The sequence below is a fragment of the Megascapheus bottae genome, chromosome 14, assembly GCF_031878675.1.
Source record: "Megascapheus bottae isolate mThoBot1 chromosome 14, mThoBot2.hap1, whole genome shotgun sequence".
NCBI lineage: Eukaryota > Metazoa > Chordata > Mammalia > Rodentia > Geomyidae > Megascapheus > Megascapheus bottae.
The window spans coordinates 30,834,163-30,851,895 of NC_143522.1; the positions used below are offsets into that span (position 1 = coordinate 30,834,163).

Below are 17,733 nucleotides of genomic sequence, written 5' to 3' on the forward strand. Positions count from 1 at the left end.
ACTGTGCACACATGGGAAGTAGTTTGCTGTCAGTAGTGTGATCCATCAGGACTTGGAAGTTCTGTTCCAATTGTCTGGTGGCCATATATTGGGTTTATATAAAAATCCATCTTCCAGAGCCAGCGCCTGGCCCACACCTGTCATCCTAGCTACCCAGGAGGCTGAGATCTCAGGATCATGGTTCAAAGCCAGCCCGGGCACAAAAGGACCTGAGATTCTTATCTCTAATTAATCTCTACAAAACAGACAGAAGTGGGGCTTGGCTCAAGGGTAGGGCAGTAGCCTTAAGCTTGAAGAGCTCAGGGACAGCAAGTTCAAGGCCCACCCCCCCAAAAAAAAAATCCATCTTCCAGCCATTTAATATTGCTGATTCAGAGAACAGTTTCTCATATGACCCATCACTGGAATGGCCCTTGAGATTGAAGCCTTGGCTCTCTGACTTCTTCCCAGGTTTGGAGGAACTTCCAGCCCCGAGGGCAGCCATGCCTGCCTCATGACCATTTGCTAGTGCTGGCCTCCAGCCCAGTTCTGTGTCTTCCATCCACTGAAAATAGCTCTGGCAGCTCCCTTGCATATCTAGCTAGCTTCCAGGACACTTCAGTTTGGGTCTTGGCATGAGGCAGGGGGGGGGGGGGGGCGGCGGGGAGCAGGTTCCCTCCTGTGACCCGTCAGTAGTAGCGAGCAATCACCATGTCAGTGGACCCGTGGAGTACAGCCTCCAGGGTGGCACACGAGTTTGAACAGGACCTCCAATAGATGAGAACCATCTATAGTTTACCATGGATGCTTTTTTTTTCCCTTGTAACCGGTTATGGATGTCTTTTGTAATTATAGCACTAAGACCTAATTGCAGGCTGACGCAGTCTTGCTTTGCCAGCTCCCTTAAAGGTATCCTTTGAAGCCAGGCACCCAGTGGCTCACGCCTGACTTCTAGCTACTCAGGAGGCTGAGATTCAAGGATTTTGGTTCATAGCCAGCCTGGGCATGAAAGTTCATGAGTCACTTATCTCCAGTTAACTGCAAGAAAACTGGAAGTGGTGCTGTGGCTCAAGTGGTAGAGTTCTAGCCTTGAGCTAAAGAGCTCAGGGACAGTGCCTAGAGTTCAAACCCCACTACCAACAAGGAAAGAAAGAGAGAGAGAGAGAGAGAGAGAGAGAGAGAGAGGGAGGGAGAGAGAGAGGAAGGAAAGAAGGAAGGAAGGAAAGAAAAGAATCCATTGAGCTCATAGACATACATTATTGAGATGCCACAAAGAAGTGAGGGAAAGAGTCCAGGAGTTCTGGTCCTTCCACAGTCTTGCATTGTGGCGGCCCTCAGATTTCATTTGATGAAGCCCAGAAGAAAGGAGCCAGTCCTTAGAGCTGCTCTGCAGAAGAGGACTAGCGGATCTAGGAGCAGGAACCTGGGCATCACAGCTTCCTCGCAGAATGCTGTCCCAGTGGACTCAGCCAGCGAGGGCTGTCCTCTCTTAATCTTCCAGTTTCAGAGTTCCCTCTGAACTTTAATCCACTTTGGATGATACTCCTTTAATTCCCCAAAAATGTCTAAGACAGTCTCATATAGATTGTAATATTGAAGTGAAATTTACCCTTTTTTTGTTGACTGAACCTTAAATAGAAAAGGAATTCAGGGCTGGGTGTTTGGCCTAGTGCTTGCCTAGCATGCATGAAGACCTGGGTTCAATTCCTTGGTACCACATACATAGAAAAAAGCCGGAAGTGGTGCTGAGGCTCAAGTGGTAGAGCTCTCTAGCCTTGAGAAAGTCCAAGGACAGTGCTCAGGCCCTGAGCTCAAGCCCAGGACTGGAAAAAAAAAAAAAAAAAGAATTTTATTATGAAGGGACATAGCAAAGTTCTAAACAATAAAAATACATACACAGGGCCAGGCCAGGAGTGTGGCCTAGTGCTAGAATCCTTGCCTGGCATGCACAAAGACCTGAGTTCAAGTCCTGGATACCACATATATAGAAAAAAGCCAGAAGTGGTGCTATGGATCAAGTGGTAGAGCACTAGCCTTGAGGGGAATAAAGCCCAAGCACAGTGCTCAGGCTGTGAGCTCAAGCCCAGGACTGGCAAAAAAGAAGTGCTGATGGTGAGCCTTTGATTTCCTCCCCCTCTGGCCTCAGGTCTGAGTGTGGACCGCCCCTGTGCCCGTGCTGTGAAGGTGGACTGTCCCTACCCACTCTCCCAGATCACCACCCGGAACAGTGTGGTGTGGGCGCTGACGGAACAGAGGGCCCTCCTGTATCGGGAGGGTGTGAGCAGCTTCTGTCCTGAAGGCGAGCAGTGGAAATGTGACATCGTCAGGTATGGCAGGGTGGCACCATGTGCCCCCTCCTGTGTTTTTATCCATGTGCCTCTTCACCAGACACTTGAAGGTCTTCTGTTGAGAAGAGTTCTCCCAAGGTGTCAGCAGTCTGGTCCTAGAGACACTGTGCCCTCCTCTGCCAGCAGAACGAGTGTCAGGGTCAGAGCTCACTTTGAAAAGCATAGCTCTTCTGTGTGACCCCGAGCATCCAAGACTTCTCATGGTGCCTCGGCGCAGACCTGTTCAAAATCTATGACAGTATAGTCCAACAGAAAAAATAGTTAATGTATCTTCATCTCATCAATGAAAATTGATCTCAGAACTTGTAACTCATTAACCTTCTTTTTACCATTCAAAATCAATCCTTAAGCCAGTGACACACACCTGCACTCCTAGCTACGCAGGAGGCTGATATCTGAGGATCGCAATTCAAAGCCAGCCAGAACAGAAAAGTCCATGAGATTCTTACCTCCAAAAAACTACTTAGAAAAATTCAGAAGTGAGTTACAGGTTCTGAGATCAAATTTCCTTTTTCCTTAGAAAAATTAGATTAGGGGACCTGGAGCAGACCTGGAGTGTGGCCTACTGGTAATGTGCTCAACTCGCATGCACGAAGCCCTGGGTTCAATTCCCCAGAACCACATACACAGAAAAAGCTGCTGTGGCTCAAGTGGGAGAGTGCTAGCCTTGAGCAAAAAGTGTCCAAAGACAGTGTTTAAACCCCAGGACTGGAAAAAAAGAAAAATCAGATTAGAATGCATTTAGCCAGCCAGTGAGCAGTCAGAGAACACCTGGGAGCATCTGGGACTTGGGTGTTCAGTGGTCAAGAGCCAGCCCTTCTCTCATCCGCTGCCAATCTATGGAGAGCCACATAACCAACAAATACCACTTAGGACCCAGCATTCTAAACGAAGCACAGAGCATGTGGGACCAGGAGCTTGACTGCCTGCAGGGATTAGGGTGGCAGCATGCCAGAGGAAGCCACAGCCAAGCCTCAGAGCTGACAGGGACATCCCTTGGGGATGGGAGAGGGGAGGGACAGACCCAACAGAGAGGGTCGTGTCTATTCAGGGACACCTGCACAACACAGCCTGGCTTGTGGGGTTATTTATAGTCACTTCCTTGGGGAAAGAGGGAACGATGGAGTGGCTCATGGGCCTTAGGTGGTTTTCTCTTGCTCCCATTATTCTGGGCCTTCAGTATGTCTTTCAGAATCTGCCATGTGTCTGGACAGTTTATATTGCACAACTGTGTCTCAAACTCATATCTCCTTTCTTGGCACTTGATGGTCCTCTCCTGTGGGTAGGGGAATATTTCTTCTCCACACCAAGCCTCCCCAGAGACTCTCGGGGAGGTGACCTACTGAGGGGACTGACTCTGGTGTGCTCCTGCTCATTTTTAGTGAAAGGCAAGCTTTGGAGCCCGTCTGTATTACGCTTGGGGACCAGCACACGCTCTGGGCCCTGGATGTCCATGGTAAGCTGTGGTTCAGAACTGGAGTGGTTCCAAAGAAGCCCCAAGGGGATGATGACCACTGGTGGCAGGTAAGTGCAGGGGCTCCCTGCCGTGGAAATCTCCTCTCTTCCTACCCGCTCTCTTTTCCTTAAGGAATTGTATTATGTTAATACTGTTCCTCTTTACTATATTTGAGTGTATTAAAAATGCCAAGGGCTTATAGCTGCTCAAGAGGCTGAGATCTGAAGACCAAGGTTTGAAGCCAGCCGGGGAGGGAAAGTGTGTGAAACTTATCTCCAATTAACTACCAAAAAAGCAAGATGTGGAACTATGGCTCAAGGACTTTTCATCATAGGAAATAACTTGGTAAAAGTTTCTTGCATAAATAATACAGACGTTATTTATTTATTTGGGTGTTATTTAGACATGCGTCATTATAGGCTAGGTAAACCAGTGACACCCATTTGAAGATAGGGGTAATAATGATGTTTAAATCTGTACAGATGTGCTAAGAAAAGGGCCTAGACAATAGGCTTGGAAACCCAACCCACAATTAAAATTCATTCAGCTTTGGGTGCCTGAAAGGCCTCCAAATAAATGGCATTTTAACAAAGCAAGGCGAATTCCCCAGAGAGGAGCAGTGCTGTGAGAAATGAGAGGCCTAGTCCCATTGTCTTTCTGTGTGGTGCCTCTGGGTAAGCGTGGCCTGGGGTGGGATCGCCAGAGGGGTCCCACATAATCTGCTTGGTACCATGTGGTGTTAACCTCGCTCCTCAGTCTCCCACCCTGGGCGAAGGCTGCTCTGGCACACGTGGGATGAGCAGCGTCTTGCATCTTATGTCTCCATTGGCTCTGACCTGCCTTGCTCAGGCTTGTTTTGACTAAAATCTTTCAGATGAAAATGCAGGAAAATGGATCTAGGAGTTTGGCATACTGGTAGAGTGCTTGTCTCGCATGCACAAAGCCCTGGGTTCGATTCCTTGATTACCATATACACAGAAAAAGCCAAAAGTGGTGCTGTGGTTCAAGTGGTAGAGCTCTAGCTTGAGAAAGTCCAACGGCAGGGGCCGGGAGTTTGGCCTAGTGGTTAAAGTGCTTGCCTAGCATGCATGAAGACCCAGGTTCGATTCCTCAGTACCACATACATAGAAAAAAGCTGGAAGTGGTGCTGAGGCTCAAGTGGTAGAGCTCTAGCCTTGAGAAAGTCCAAAGACAATGCTCAGGCCCTGAGCTTAAGCCCAGGACTGGCAAAAAAAAAAAAAAAAAGAAACGTCCAACGGCAGTGCTCAGGCCCTGAGTTCAAGCCCTAAGACTGGCAAAAAAAAAAAAAGCAGGGGGCCGGGAGTTTGGCCTAGTGGTTAAAGTGCTTGCCTAGCATGCATGAAGACCCGGGTTTGATTCCTCGGTACCACATACATAGAAAAAAGTTGGAAGTGGTGCTGAGGCTCAAGTGGTAGAGCTCAAGCCCAGGACTGGCAAAAAAAAAAAAAAAAAAAAAAGGCAGGAAAGTAATTCAGGTTTGCTCCTTGATGACTATGCACTGTGTCTCTGAGTTAATATTCTAGATATTTGGTAATATTTAATACAAGAAAAAGTAATTTTAAAATGCATGTTCTATACTTAAAACCATACATACATGCAAACACAGTTTATATGTGTACGTATGTATGTATATACTAAATTCTGTTTTTAAAGTAGCATAAAGAAAACTCAATATGATTTTCCTGTAGTTTTCAGAGCATTACCTTAAGAGAAATATAACTTGATACAACCGTCTTGAGTTACTTGGAAGTTATTTTAGAGACTCTGAGACTCTGACTTTGTAGAACTGGAGTCAGCGTTACTATTTTGCTGCTAAACCTTTTCTTTCTCTTTCAATTGGCAACCCTCTTGGGTGCTTACCTTGAGTGTTTGGGATCAAATCTGTGCATTTGCCTGTAGCTTTGGCAAAATCATTGCTGCCCTGATGAGAGGAATGTTTGCAGTAGAAAGCTCCCATCTACCTATCACACACTGCATTTGCACCTTGGGAGGGTCTGTGTCCCACAGGAGCCACACTGACCAAGAACTCAAGCAGGGGCTGGTGTGGTAGAAACTTCCTACAGCACCTATAGGCAGAGCCAGCCAGCATCTTTCCACAGACAAGGAAGGACACTAGTGCATGTGTCATAAAGGAGTCTTACAGTAATTTTCTTTTTTGTTTGTTTGCTCTGTTATGAATTAAGTTTCCTACAAGACATGATACCATGTTCACTCAGCATCTCCTTGTGTATATCCTAGAAATGTGATGTAGAAACAGGGCATTTTTGCTGGTTTTATTCTTTATAATTTAACGCAGCTTGGAAAGGTATGAAAGTTTTACAGAGTCAGGCTTTGATCTGTCTCATAATGAACTCTTGAGTTTCAGCTACCCAGCAAGAACAAGTTTTCCCTAAAGGAGATGATTGCTATGTCAGATGTCTCTGGAGGTGTGTGTACAGTTGCTTTTCAGGAATGTCTCCAAGGCAAGTCACTGCAGGGCAGCTAAGTGCCTTCTAGATGCCTGAAATCATTCTGGTCTAAGCTGGTGGCCTGGCACAGTTGTTAGTAGTCCCTGGTGACAGCAAAATTATTTCATCACCAGACTGGCATACTTTTTAAAACTCATGATTCTGTCTTATATGCCATTGTCTATTGGACATACCTGAATTTAAAAGCAAAATTAAAGCTGGGCACGGTGGCTCATGCCTGTAATCCTAGCGACTCAGGAGGCTGAGATCTGAGGATTGAAGTTTAAAGCCAGCCTTGGCACTAAAGTCCATGAGACTCTTATCTCCAATTAACCACCAGAAAACTGGAAGTGGTGCTATGGCTCAAGCGGTAGGACAGTAGCCTTGAGCTGAAGAGTCAGGGACAGTCCCCAGGCCCAGAGTTCAAGTCCCACAACTGACAGAAAAATAAAAGCAAAATTATTTATTCTCAATCTGAGTAGAATAAAGGCTTCTTGGACAGAATGTGAAAGGGTACTGTTGTTTGTTTCTACAGATCCACTTAACATAAAAGTATGTAAAATGAAATGGCATTTTCCTTTACATCTGACCTTTGGAAAAATAGTAGCAGTAGTTCTGCTAGCTCTGCAGTCCCTGTGCAGGTGTGTGTGTACACTAAGTAATCTCGTGGCTGTGGTTCCGTGGAACCTGCCCTGGAAGCAGGTGGGCTCCTGAAACTGTACTGACAGTGGGTTCTGATATTCCTCCCCATAGGTGAGCATCACAGACTACGTGGTGTTTGACCAGTGCAGCTTATTCCAGACCATCATCCATGCCACACACTCTGTGGCCACCGCAGCCCAAGTGCCTGTGGAAAAGGTAGCAGATAAACTGCGCATGGCCTTCTGGTCCCAGCAGCTTCAGTGCCAGCCCAGCCTGCTGGGGGTCAACAACAGTGGCGTCTGGATCTCCTCAGGCAAGAATGAATTCCATGTTGCCAGGGGGAGCCTTATAGGTGAGTAGATTATACTTGTTTTTATATTGGTGTGATTTTTATTTATTTTTTTTTTTGCCAGTCCTGGGCTTGAGCTCAGGGCCTGAGCACTGTCCTTGGGATTTTCTGAAGACTAGAGCTCTGCCACTTGAGCCACAGCACCACTTCCAGCCCTTTTCTATGTATGTGGTACTGAGGAATCGAACCTGGGTGTTCGTGCATGCTAGGCAGGCACTCGACCAGTAGGCCAAACTCCCGGCCCCAATATATTGGCTTGATTTTTTTTTTTTTAATTTATCTTTTTAATTTGTACCAATGGCTCATCTAAAATCCTAGCTATGCAGGAGGCTGAGATCTGAGGATTGTGGTTCCAAGCCAGCTAGGCAGGAAAGTCTTTGAAACTCGTTATTTCCATTTAATTTCCCCCTCACCCCCGAAAAAAAAAAAAAACAGAAGTGGCATTGTGGCTAAGAGTGTTAACCTTGAGCAAAAAACAGCACCTAGGCTCTGAGTTCAAACCCCACGACAGACCAAAAAAAAAAATTATTTTAATTGCTATGCTGAGGCCTCACACACATTTAATGAATAGTCTTAAGCTCTCATCTTGAAGGCCAGGCACCAGTGGCTTATGCCTGTAATCCTAGCTGCTCAGGAGGCTGACATCTGAGAATCCCAATTTAAAAAAAAAAAGATCTCAACTTGAAGAGGTGATATAATTAGCACCGTGGTAGGACTGTGTGTCTGTGAGAAAAGTAATCTGCTCTTTAAATTATGTTCTCTTTTCTTCAATAGCCTATTCCTAAGACTCAGTGTCTGGACAGTATGTAATCAGTTTCTTATGAGAATCTATTGAGATATAAGGGAAATAAATGGAGTTCAAGCCCCATGACCAACCAAAAAGAGAAAGAGAGAGGCTGGGGAGGGGAAGAGAATAACTATGACCACTGTTGAGTTTCCTCCAGCTCTCTTCTCTGTGTGACCTCCCCAGAGTTCTATTGGCAGGATGTAGCTCTACTTGACAATGGTCAGAGAAAAGAATAGCAGGCTGTGCTGGCTTATCCATCTTAGTTAAGAACAGTAAAATATAATGGGAATATAATGAAACCCTTCTATTAATTACAATAAAAAATATGAAAAAAAGCAAGATCCAAGACTATCGGATGCCAGTGCGGTGTGACCGTAATCGAATCACAGTTTATAATGTTCCACCTCCAAAACAACCTGCAAAAAGCCAGGCTGGAGGCCTGCAGTTCACAACCTCGTACTAAAAAGTAAAGTAGCTGAAACATTGAAGTGTTTTCTTCCTTTAACGCAGTCTTCCTACTTATTCTTTGCAGGTACTTACTGGAACAGCGTTGTTCTCCGGGGGACAGCTTCTGCAACAAAGTGGGCCTTTGTGTTGGCTTCCACTGCACCCACCAAGGATGGTCAGTCAGTTCACCTGCTTGAGAAACCTAGCATGAGGATTAGCAGTTAAAATCAGGTTCAGGCCACTTTCTGACTATGGCCTAGTGGGGCTGTGGCAATGTTGTTGACCAACAGACAGACCATATGGCTGAGCTGAGGGCCTGAAGCCAGATAGGCGATGGAGAGGTGAAGAGGCAGCTCTGGGCCTGGGGCTGGTGGCTCATGCCTATAATCCTAGCTACTCACAGGCTGACATCTGAAGATTGTGACTCCTAGGCCGGAAAGTCTGAGACTCTTTATCTCCAATTACCCACCTAAACACCAGAGGTGGAACTGGGGCTCAAAGTGCAGCTTGGAGTGTGAGAATTCTAGGACAGTGCCCAGGCCTTGAGTTCAAGCCCTACAACCAACAGAGAGAGAGGGAGATGGAGAGGGAGAGAAAAGACCTCCTAGCCCAAAGATGTTAGGCCTCTATCGTAGCTTCATGGAGGCTCATAAGCTCTGCTTTCTTTCCATTTCTAAAAATGTCAGCCAGTCTTGGTGGTCCACACCTGTAATCCTATCTACTCAGGAGGCTGAGATCTGAGGATCAAAGGATCTGATGTTCAAAGCCAGCCTGGGCATGAAAATCTGTGAGATTCTTATTTCCAGTTAACCAATAGAAAACCGGAAGTGGAAGTGGTGGCAGTGGAAGTGGTGGTGGTGCTTTGGCTCAAGGGGTAGGGTGATAACCTTGAGCTGAATAGCTCAGGGACAACACCCAGGCTCAGAGTTCAAGTCCCATGACCAAAAAAAAAAAGATGTCTCAGCCTTCATCTTAAGTGCTGGTTGTGGTGTTTCCCTGTAACTTCGAAGTACCTGGCAGCTCCTGCCCTCCTGTCTGTGTGGTTTGGGTTAGTGAGCCAGCGTATACAGCCAGGTGTCAGGTTTCTCCCTGAAGGCAAAGGCTGCCTTGGGGCAGACAGCAAGTGGTCACATGTATGAACCTTTTCCACAGGAAGCTCCTTGTGGCTGTGCCAGAGCAGCAAGGACCTGTGCAGCATCAGCGCCCAGAGCCCACAGTGCCGCCCCTCCACGGTGCAGCTGCCCCCTGACGCCGAGATGAGGGCCTACGCCGCCTGCCAGGATGCACTGTGGGCCTTGGATTGCCTGGGACAGGTGTTTATCAGGACACTGTCTAAGAGCTGCCCTACAGGCATGCACTGGACGAAGCTGGACCTCTCCCAACTAGGTACAGTGTCTCCTGTGACTGCAGTCTTGTCTGCCATAAGATCAAGACAGGATGTAGCTGAATGGGTGAATTTTTGGCTGATGACTGTTAGTTGTTCCTTGGGTTTATAAGAAGTTTCAGTCTGCCCATTGCCCACAGTCTGCAGGTTTTCAGAACCTGAAGAGTTATAGTGTGTTAAGTAATTGCCAAAAAAAAAAAGAAAGAAAAGAAAAGAACTTGCCCTCCTAGCATTGCTTGAAATAGTACTGTAGGGCTTGGAACGTGGCCTAAAGATAAAGTGCTCCCCTAACGTGCAAGAAGCCCTGATTTCTATTCCCTGGAACCACATACACAGAAAAGGCCAGAAGTGGCACAGTAGCACAAGCCGTCAAGTGCTAGCCTTGAGCAAAAAATGACCAAGGACAGTGCCCAGGCCCTGAGTTCAAGCCCAGTACTGGCAAAAAAAAAAGAAAAAAGAAATAGTACTATAGGTGTGCAGCTGCCTCTGTCACTCTTCGTAAATACGGAGAAGCACTCCACGACCTTTCAGTGGGAAAAGGCTGTGTGCCCCAGAGCAGATAGGGCATGTCTCTGCCTCCTCAACCCCAGGAAGAGCGCTAAGCATAGGAGGTGGTGCACAACGTGTGAGGTGTAAGCTTCCATTCAGGCAGGTAATGTGCTGCTACCGACTGCTTGACTCCGAACTACCCAAAGTATAGAGACCCTATGAAGTATTTATTCCTTCTGTATGAAGTACTGGAAGAAGCCCACATGACATTATTCTTGGAGTTATTTCTTGATTGGCCCAGAAGCACAAGTGTCTCAGGCAGAGCACAAACTGGGAGTTTCCAGGAATCTGGGTGAGCCTTGAACTCCCAGAAGTACTCTCTGGAGAGACTTCTAGCTGCAGTTTCCTTGTATACTGACAATGCTTTTTGTTTTTTGTTTTTTTTTTAAATTTTTTATTGTAATTAATAAAAGGGTTACATGATATTTGCCAGATAGAAGGTGCATTAATTCACATACATTGATACCCTTTCACATGTCTTGGTACCCATTACCCACCCCCCCACCCGCCTTGGTTTTCCCCCCTTCCCTATCAAATTTCAAATAACCAAATACAAATAAATTCAATATATCAGATAACAAAGTGAGATACTATAACAATATGAGATACCCAAGGGACAGCAAAGGAGATGAGAGACATCATAGTACACTAAGGACAACAATCATTCGTTATATGGCTTTTGTTTCAATATCCTGGAGGTCCTTTCAATTAGCTTCATACTATATGGCCTTGTGTATCAAGATTTTGCTCTATTGCAGATCTCTGCTAGTAGAGCCCAAGGTTTCTACTGATTATGACGAATGAGGGAAACCATTGAGCCTAAGTTCCTTTGAGTCTGGCTTACTTCACTTAATATGATTTTTTCTAAGTCTTTCCATTTCCTACAGTCAATGTTTTGTGGACTGGAATTGGACAAATATTTAGTGTATAAGAACTCAGTCACAGGCAGGTGCTGGTGATTCACGCCTCTAACCCTAGCATCTGAGAGGCTGAGATCTGAAGAGCTCAGTTCATGGCCAGCCCAGGCATGAAAGTCCATGAGACTCATCTCCAGTTAAACCACCAGAAAACCAGAAGTGGTGCTGTGGCTCAAGTAGTAGAGCACTAGCCTGGAGCTAAAGAATGCAAGGACAATGCCCAGGCCCCGAGTTCAACCCCCCAGCCCCCCCCAAGAAAAGAACTCAGTCACATATGTTCACAAAAAATAGGAGGAGAAAAGTTATCCAGATGCCAGTGGCTAACATCTGTAGTCCTAGCTGCTCAGGAGGCCGAGGTCTGAGGCTCGTAAAGCCAGCCCAGGTAGAAAACTATGAGATCTTATCTCCAATTAACCGCCAAAAAGCTAGAAGAAGAGCTGTGGTTCAATGGTAGAACACTAACCTTGAGCAAAAAAGCCTCAGGAGAAGCCGGGAATGTGGCCTAGTGGTAGAGGGCTTGCCTAGCATTCATGAATAGTGGATTTGATTCCTCAGTACCATATACATAGAAAAGCCGGAAGTGGTGCTGTGGCTCAAGTGGTAGAGCCTTGAGGAAAAAAGCCTAAGCACAGTGCTCAGGCCCTGGATTCAAGCCCCAGGACTGGCAAGAAAAAAAAAAAAAATCCTCAGGGATAGCACCCAGGCCTAGTTCAAGTCCCAGAACTGGTCCTAAAAAACAAAAAAGGAGAAGAGTCAAGAAGAGATGGAGGCCTGCCTGCCTGACCTCTTCTGTACTGAACAAGTTACCTCCGTGCACTGGCCTCTCAGCAAGGCTCCAGCTCAAGCATCCTAACACCCCATTCTGTTCTTTTTCCCTGCTCTGTGCTTTAGATTTGTCCACTTTTAAAACAAAAATGCGGGGGGGGAGGGCAGCCTAGGAGTTTGGCCTAGTGGTAGAGTGCTTGCCTAGCATGCATAAAGACCCAGGTTCAATTCCTCGGTACTGCATACATAGAAAAGCAAAAGTGGGCTGTGGCTCAAGTGGTAGAATGCCAGCCTTGAGGAAAAAGCCCAAGGACAGTGCTCAGGCCCTGAGCTCAAGCCCAAGGACTGGGGAAAAAAAATTACAGAGTTTTCTTGTTGATGCTGAAATGATGGATGGACTTCTTGTGCTATTTTCTCCACTTTCTAAGAATGTAGCAAGCCCAGAGTCCACAGACTCCTGCTGGGGCAGGGCTGTAGTCAAGTGAGTGATGAGGAGGGGAGCTGGTCCTTGCCATGTGGCACCTTCACTATGCTAGAGCTTTTGCTCCTGTCATCCAGGCAAGGACCCCAGCGTTCTGCTGTCAGGCCCTCTCCAGATGTGATCTGTGGTCCCTGTGGAAAAGCATGTGGGCCAGATGTTTGTGTAAAGTAGGGGTTCAGGTACTTCTTGTGCACCCCAGTGCCAATCATTTGCCTCCTTAAGGTTAACATAAATCTTGGCTTCCTGGTGCATTACTATAACCCCAGTGCTATGGAGAATAAGATGGGAGAGTCACAAGATTGAGGTCAGCTGTTTGTCTTGGCAAACTTCATTTTTGCCAGGGCTGGCCTTGTTTGTATCATTAGCTCTCAATCACTGGTGATAGGTGTGACCACTGTGCCTGACAAGAGAATTCTTAGATGATTGGTTGCTGAACTCAGTCTTTAAGATTATACAGTTTCTTATCAGATTTATTATAGTCCTGCTTGGGAAGAAAAATGTGCATTATTTAACAGATAATTTAAGAAGCTCCTAAGACTGTGTTTCCCAGTATGCATAAATACACATTATGTCAGGCACTGGACTGTTCAGCATACTAATGTAATTTGTAGTTCAATTCATCTGGACACAACGTTATAAATATTCAGTGTCAGTATATGCCTTAGGTGATAAGCAGGATTATAATGTGCAGTAATCTCAGTGCCTTAGGACTACATTGTTATTCATTAAAACTTTTGTTAATGGGAGAAACAAAATCAAAGCAGGGAAGGCAGGCTATGTAGGCTGGGTTTTGTGTTACAGAAAGCTCCCACATCAGCAGCTTCATGGGATGCCAGCTTTCCCTTCCCCCACAGCGCAGGCACTCTGTGCGTTGAGGGTGGTGGGCCTCTGTAATGGTAATGCAGCACTGACCTGGACATGTCACCTCCTACTCCATGCAGGACAGAAGTGCTATAAAGCCCATGTGCTAGCACTCTTCTGGTTTGGTTCCAAATGACAGATGATCGCTTCTGCTCTCTAGAACTGGTCACCACTGCCTACCCAAGAGAGCACCAAGGATCCCAAGGTTTTACTCATCCAAAGCCAGCCTGGGCAGGAAAGTCCATAAGACTCTAATCTCCAAATTCCTACCAAGAAGCCAGAAATGGAACTATAGCTCAGGTGGTAGAGCATTAGCCTTGAATGAAAAAGCTAAGGGACAGCACCCAGGCCCTGAGTTCATGTCCAGTGCCAGGAAAAAAACAAAATTATAGCAACTTCACTCCTAATAGCAAAAGGTGGAAATGGCCCTAATACCCACTAGTAAATGCAGAAACTCACTATGGTGTTTCCATAACAATACTTGGCAGCGAAAGGCGTGATGTGTAGTGAAAGCCCTCTCACACTGGAGTGGATGCACTTCTACTCTGTGAATATAAGCCTCCAGAGCAGACGGGCCTAACTTTACACGGCAGAAGCCAGTGCAGGGATAACCTGAGAGCACAGAGCACTGATAGGGAAAGAGGGATTGGCTTTGTGGATTGAATTGCTTCTATGGTTTAATTTATCAAAACTAGATTTGAGCACAGTGCTTGTGGCTCACTCCCATAATCCTTACTGCACAGAAGGCTTAAATCAGGATCATACTTAGAAGCCAGCCCAGTAAAAAAAAAGTTCACCAAACTACATCTCCAGCTAAACAACTGGACTAGAGATATGGCTCCCACCAAGCAAGTACAGAATGTTTGTTGTTAGTGGGGTTTTTTTTGTTGTTGTTGGTTTGGTTTGGTTTGGTTTAGTTTGGTTTTTGCCAGTCCTGGGCCTTGAACTGAGAGCCTGAGCACTGTCCTTGAGCTTTCTCAAGGCTAGTGCTCTGCCACTTGAGCCACAGTACTACTTTTGCCTTTTACTGTATATGTGGTAACCAAGGAATTGAACTCGGGGCTTTACGCACGCTAGACAAGCACTCCACTGCTAGGCCAAACTCCTTGTCCCTCAAGTGGGGAGTTTTGAGTTCAGACCCCAAAGGTACTAGAATTCAGACTATGGATTATGCTATCTACCAAGCTGCACAGATCATCTGATTCTTTTTCCTCTGCCTCCTGGCTGAGCATCTAACATTGTGAACCTGGGCAAATCTCTTTGTGAGGCTAAGTAAGTCTGCTTAAAGTTTGCCTGGTGTCATGTAGTAAACACTGACAGTGGCACTTTTTATTAGACTGTTTCCAAATACGATTTTTGAGGTGCTTTCTACCTCTCATTTCCTTTCCCCCTACAACCAGCTTAATTAACAAAGGGAAAAACAAAACTAAGAAAAGAACGTTCTTGCTAGGAGCTGGTGGCTCATACCTGTAGCCTAGCTACCCAGGAGGCTGAGATCTAAAGATCTCAGTTAGAAAACTGAGTCTGTGAGAGTCTTATCTCCAGTTAACTTCAGAAAACAAAACTAAACTAAAAACCAGAAAAGGAATTGTGACTCCAGTGGTTGAGCCTTAGCTGTGAGCAACGTTCACAGACAGCTCCCAGGCCCTGAGTTTAAACCCCAGAACTGGCGAACACACACACACACATACACACACACACACACACACACATAGAAATAAGGAAAATATTATTATTTTTTCTCCAGTCCTGGGCTTGGGCTCAGGGCCTGAGCGCTGTCCTTGGACTTTCTCAAGGCTAGAGCTCCATCACCTGAGCCTCACCATCGCTTCTGGCTTTTTTCTATGTATGTGTACTGAGGAATTGAACCCGAGTCTTCATGCATGTTGGGCAAGCACTCTACCTCTAAGCCAAGCTCCTGGCCCTTTTTTTTTTTTTTTTGCCAGTCCTGGAGCTTGATCTCAGGACCTGGGCACTGTCCTTGAACAGTTTTTAAGTGTTCAAGGCTAGCGCCTTGCTGTTTGAGCCACAGCACCACTTCTTGCTTTTCCCATGTATGTGGTACTGGAATTGAACCCAGGGCTTCGTGCATGCTTGGCAAGCACTCTACCACTAGGCACTAGGCCAAACTCCCAGCCCCAATATTCCAGGTCTTATGCATAATTTTTTTTTTTTTTTGTCAGTTGTGGGACTTGAACTCTGGCCCTGAGCTTTTCAACTGAAGGTTACCCCCTTACCACTTGAGCCACACACAGAGCCACTTTCTCTAGGTCTTATATATATTATCATGCTGTTATCAAAGTTATCCTTTGCTTTTTGTAAAAATCAAAGATTTTTTTCAAACTGGGGAGTGAAAGTAGGGCCTTAGGCATTCTGAGCCAAGTACTCTAGCCATACCCTTCGTTTTTTTGTATTTTCATCTTGGAACAGGCTCAGTATTCGTGCCTGGACTGGTCTTGAACTGAAGATCTTCCTGCCTATACCTTCTTTTCTTTTTTTTTTTTTTTTTTTTTTTTCTCCAGTCGTGGGCTTGAGCTCAGGGCCTGAGCACTGTCCTTGGACTTTCTCAAGGCTAGAGGTCTACCACTTGAGCCTCAGCACCACTTCCGGCTTTTTTCTATGTATGTGGTACCGAGGAATCGAACCCGGGTCTTCATGCATGCTAGGCAAGCACTTTAACCACTAGGCCAAACTCCTGGCCCCCTGCCTATACCTTCTGAGTAGCTGGAATGATAGGCGTGTGCACTGCACCTAAAAATGGTTTGAGGAGTAGAATTGAGCCCGTCCCGGAGCTTGAACTCAGGGCCTGAGCACTGTCCTTGGGCTTTTTCCTCAAGGCTAGCACTCCGCCACTTGAGCCACAGCACCATTTCTGGCTTTTTCTGTGTATATGGTACTGAGGAATCAAACCCGGGTCTTCGTGCGTGCTAAGCAAGCACTCTACCACTAGGCCAGGAAAATACTTTCTTTAAGAGATTGTGTTCATCTTAATTCCACCAGTAAACATGGGTTCCCTCTCCAAAAATCCAAAATTAAGTGGCAACAGGTACATGTGGAATGAAGTCATGCTGGGACCCATACCCAGATCTTTATCCCCATGCTGTAGCTTGGGGCGTTGTGTTGGCTGCCTGGTGACTATTCCCCAAACCCCAGGTTTCCACACTGGCTATCAAAGGACTCACTGGGAAGGGTAAATGCACCAGAGTTCAATTGCAAGTATAGCTTCCTGTCTTCCTCTAAGGTATAAGATCAAGTTCATAGGCTAAAGGACAGATGAGTGAGTCATTCCACAAAACTAATTGCAATGTGTGTGTGTGTGTGTGTGTGTGTGTGTGTGTGTGTGTGTGTGTGTGTGTGTGTTTCCTCTGTCTCTACAGGAGCCATAAAATTAATAAGCTTGGCATGTGGAAACCAGCACATCTGGGCGTGTGATTCCAAGGGTGGAGTTTACTTCCGTGTGGGAACCCAGCCTCTGAATCCCAGCCTGATGCTTCCAGCCTGGATTATGATTGAGCCACCTGTCCAGGTAAACCAAGTTATCTTGTAGAATCTTGCTCTTTAGCAAGACAAGCTTTTAGGACACGAGCTGGTCCCATTGGCCTCCTGGCACTTGTATCCACAATCAATGTCTTTCTATCACTGCCATCCAATATTTGGAATTTTATATGAAGTTTAGAGATACACACATAATTAAGGATGATTTGAGACAACACTGAAAACAAAAATATTTTGTTTCTGCTAGGCACTGTGGCTCACGATTGTAATCCTAGCTACTCAGGAGGCTGAGATCTGAGGATCGAGGTTCAAAGCCAGCCCTGGCACTAAAGTCTGTGAGACTCTTATCTCTAGTTAACCACCAGAAAACCAGAAGTTGCGCTGTGGCTCAAGGGGTAGGGCGGTAGCCTTGAGCTGAAGAGATCAGAGACAGGGTCTAGGCCCAGAGTTCAAGCCCCAGGACCAACAAGAAAAGAAAAAGAAAAAAAATTGTTTTTGACATTTTAGAAATTGAACATTTTTTTAAAAAAAAATCAAGCTGGGTGCTATAATCCTTGTTACTCAGGATGAGATTTGAGGTTGAGTTCTTTTTTTTGCCACTCCTGGGGCTTGAACTCAGTGCCTGGGCACTGTCCTTGGACACTTTTTGGTCAAGGATAGTCGTCTGCCATTTGTGCCGCAGAACCACTTCTGGCTTTTTCTGAGTATGTGGTACTGGGGAATCGAACCCAGGGCTTTGTGCATGCTAGGCAAGTACTCTACCACTAAGCTATGCTCCTGGCCTGAGGATTGAGGTTTTTAGCCA

At 46.0% G+C, this 17,733-nt stretch overlaps 1 protein-coding gene across 1 annotated transcript in view; it reads left to right on the forward strand.

Moving 5' to 3' along the window:
- Tecpr2 (tectonin beta-propeller repeat containing 2) overlaps positions 1–17,733 on the forward strand; it is a 69,370-nt gene that overhangs the window by 37,764 nt on the left and 13,873 nt on the right. The window contains exons 12-17 of the mRNA XM_090344872.1: positions 2,126–2,306; positions 3,710–3,851; positions 7,005–7,245; positions 8,562–8,651; positions 9,629–9,862; positions 16,811–16,959. Of these exons, the coding sequence (XP_090200998.1) occupies positions 2,126–2,306; positions 3,710–3,851; positions 7,005–7,245; positions 8,562–8,651; positions 9,629–9,862; positions 16,811–16,959 (1,037 nt within the window). The remainder of the gene's footprint in view (positions 1–2,125; positions 2,307–3,709; positions 3,852–7,004; positions 7,246–8,561; positions 8,652–9,628; positions 9,863–16,810; positions 16,960–17,733) is intronic.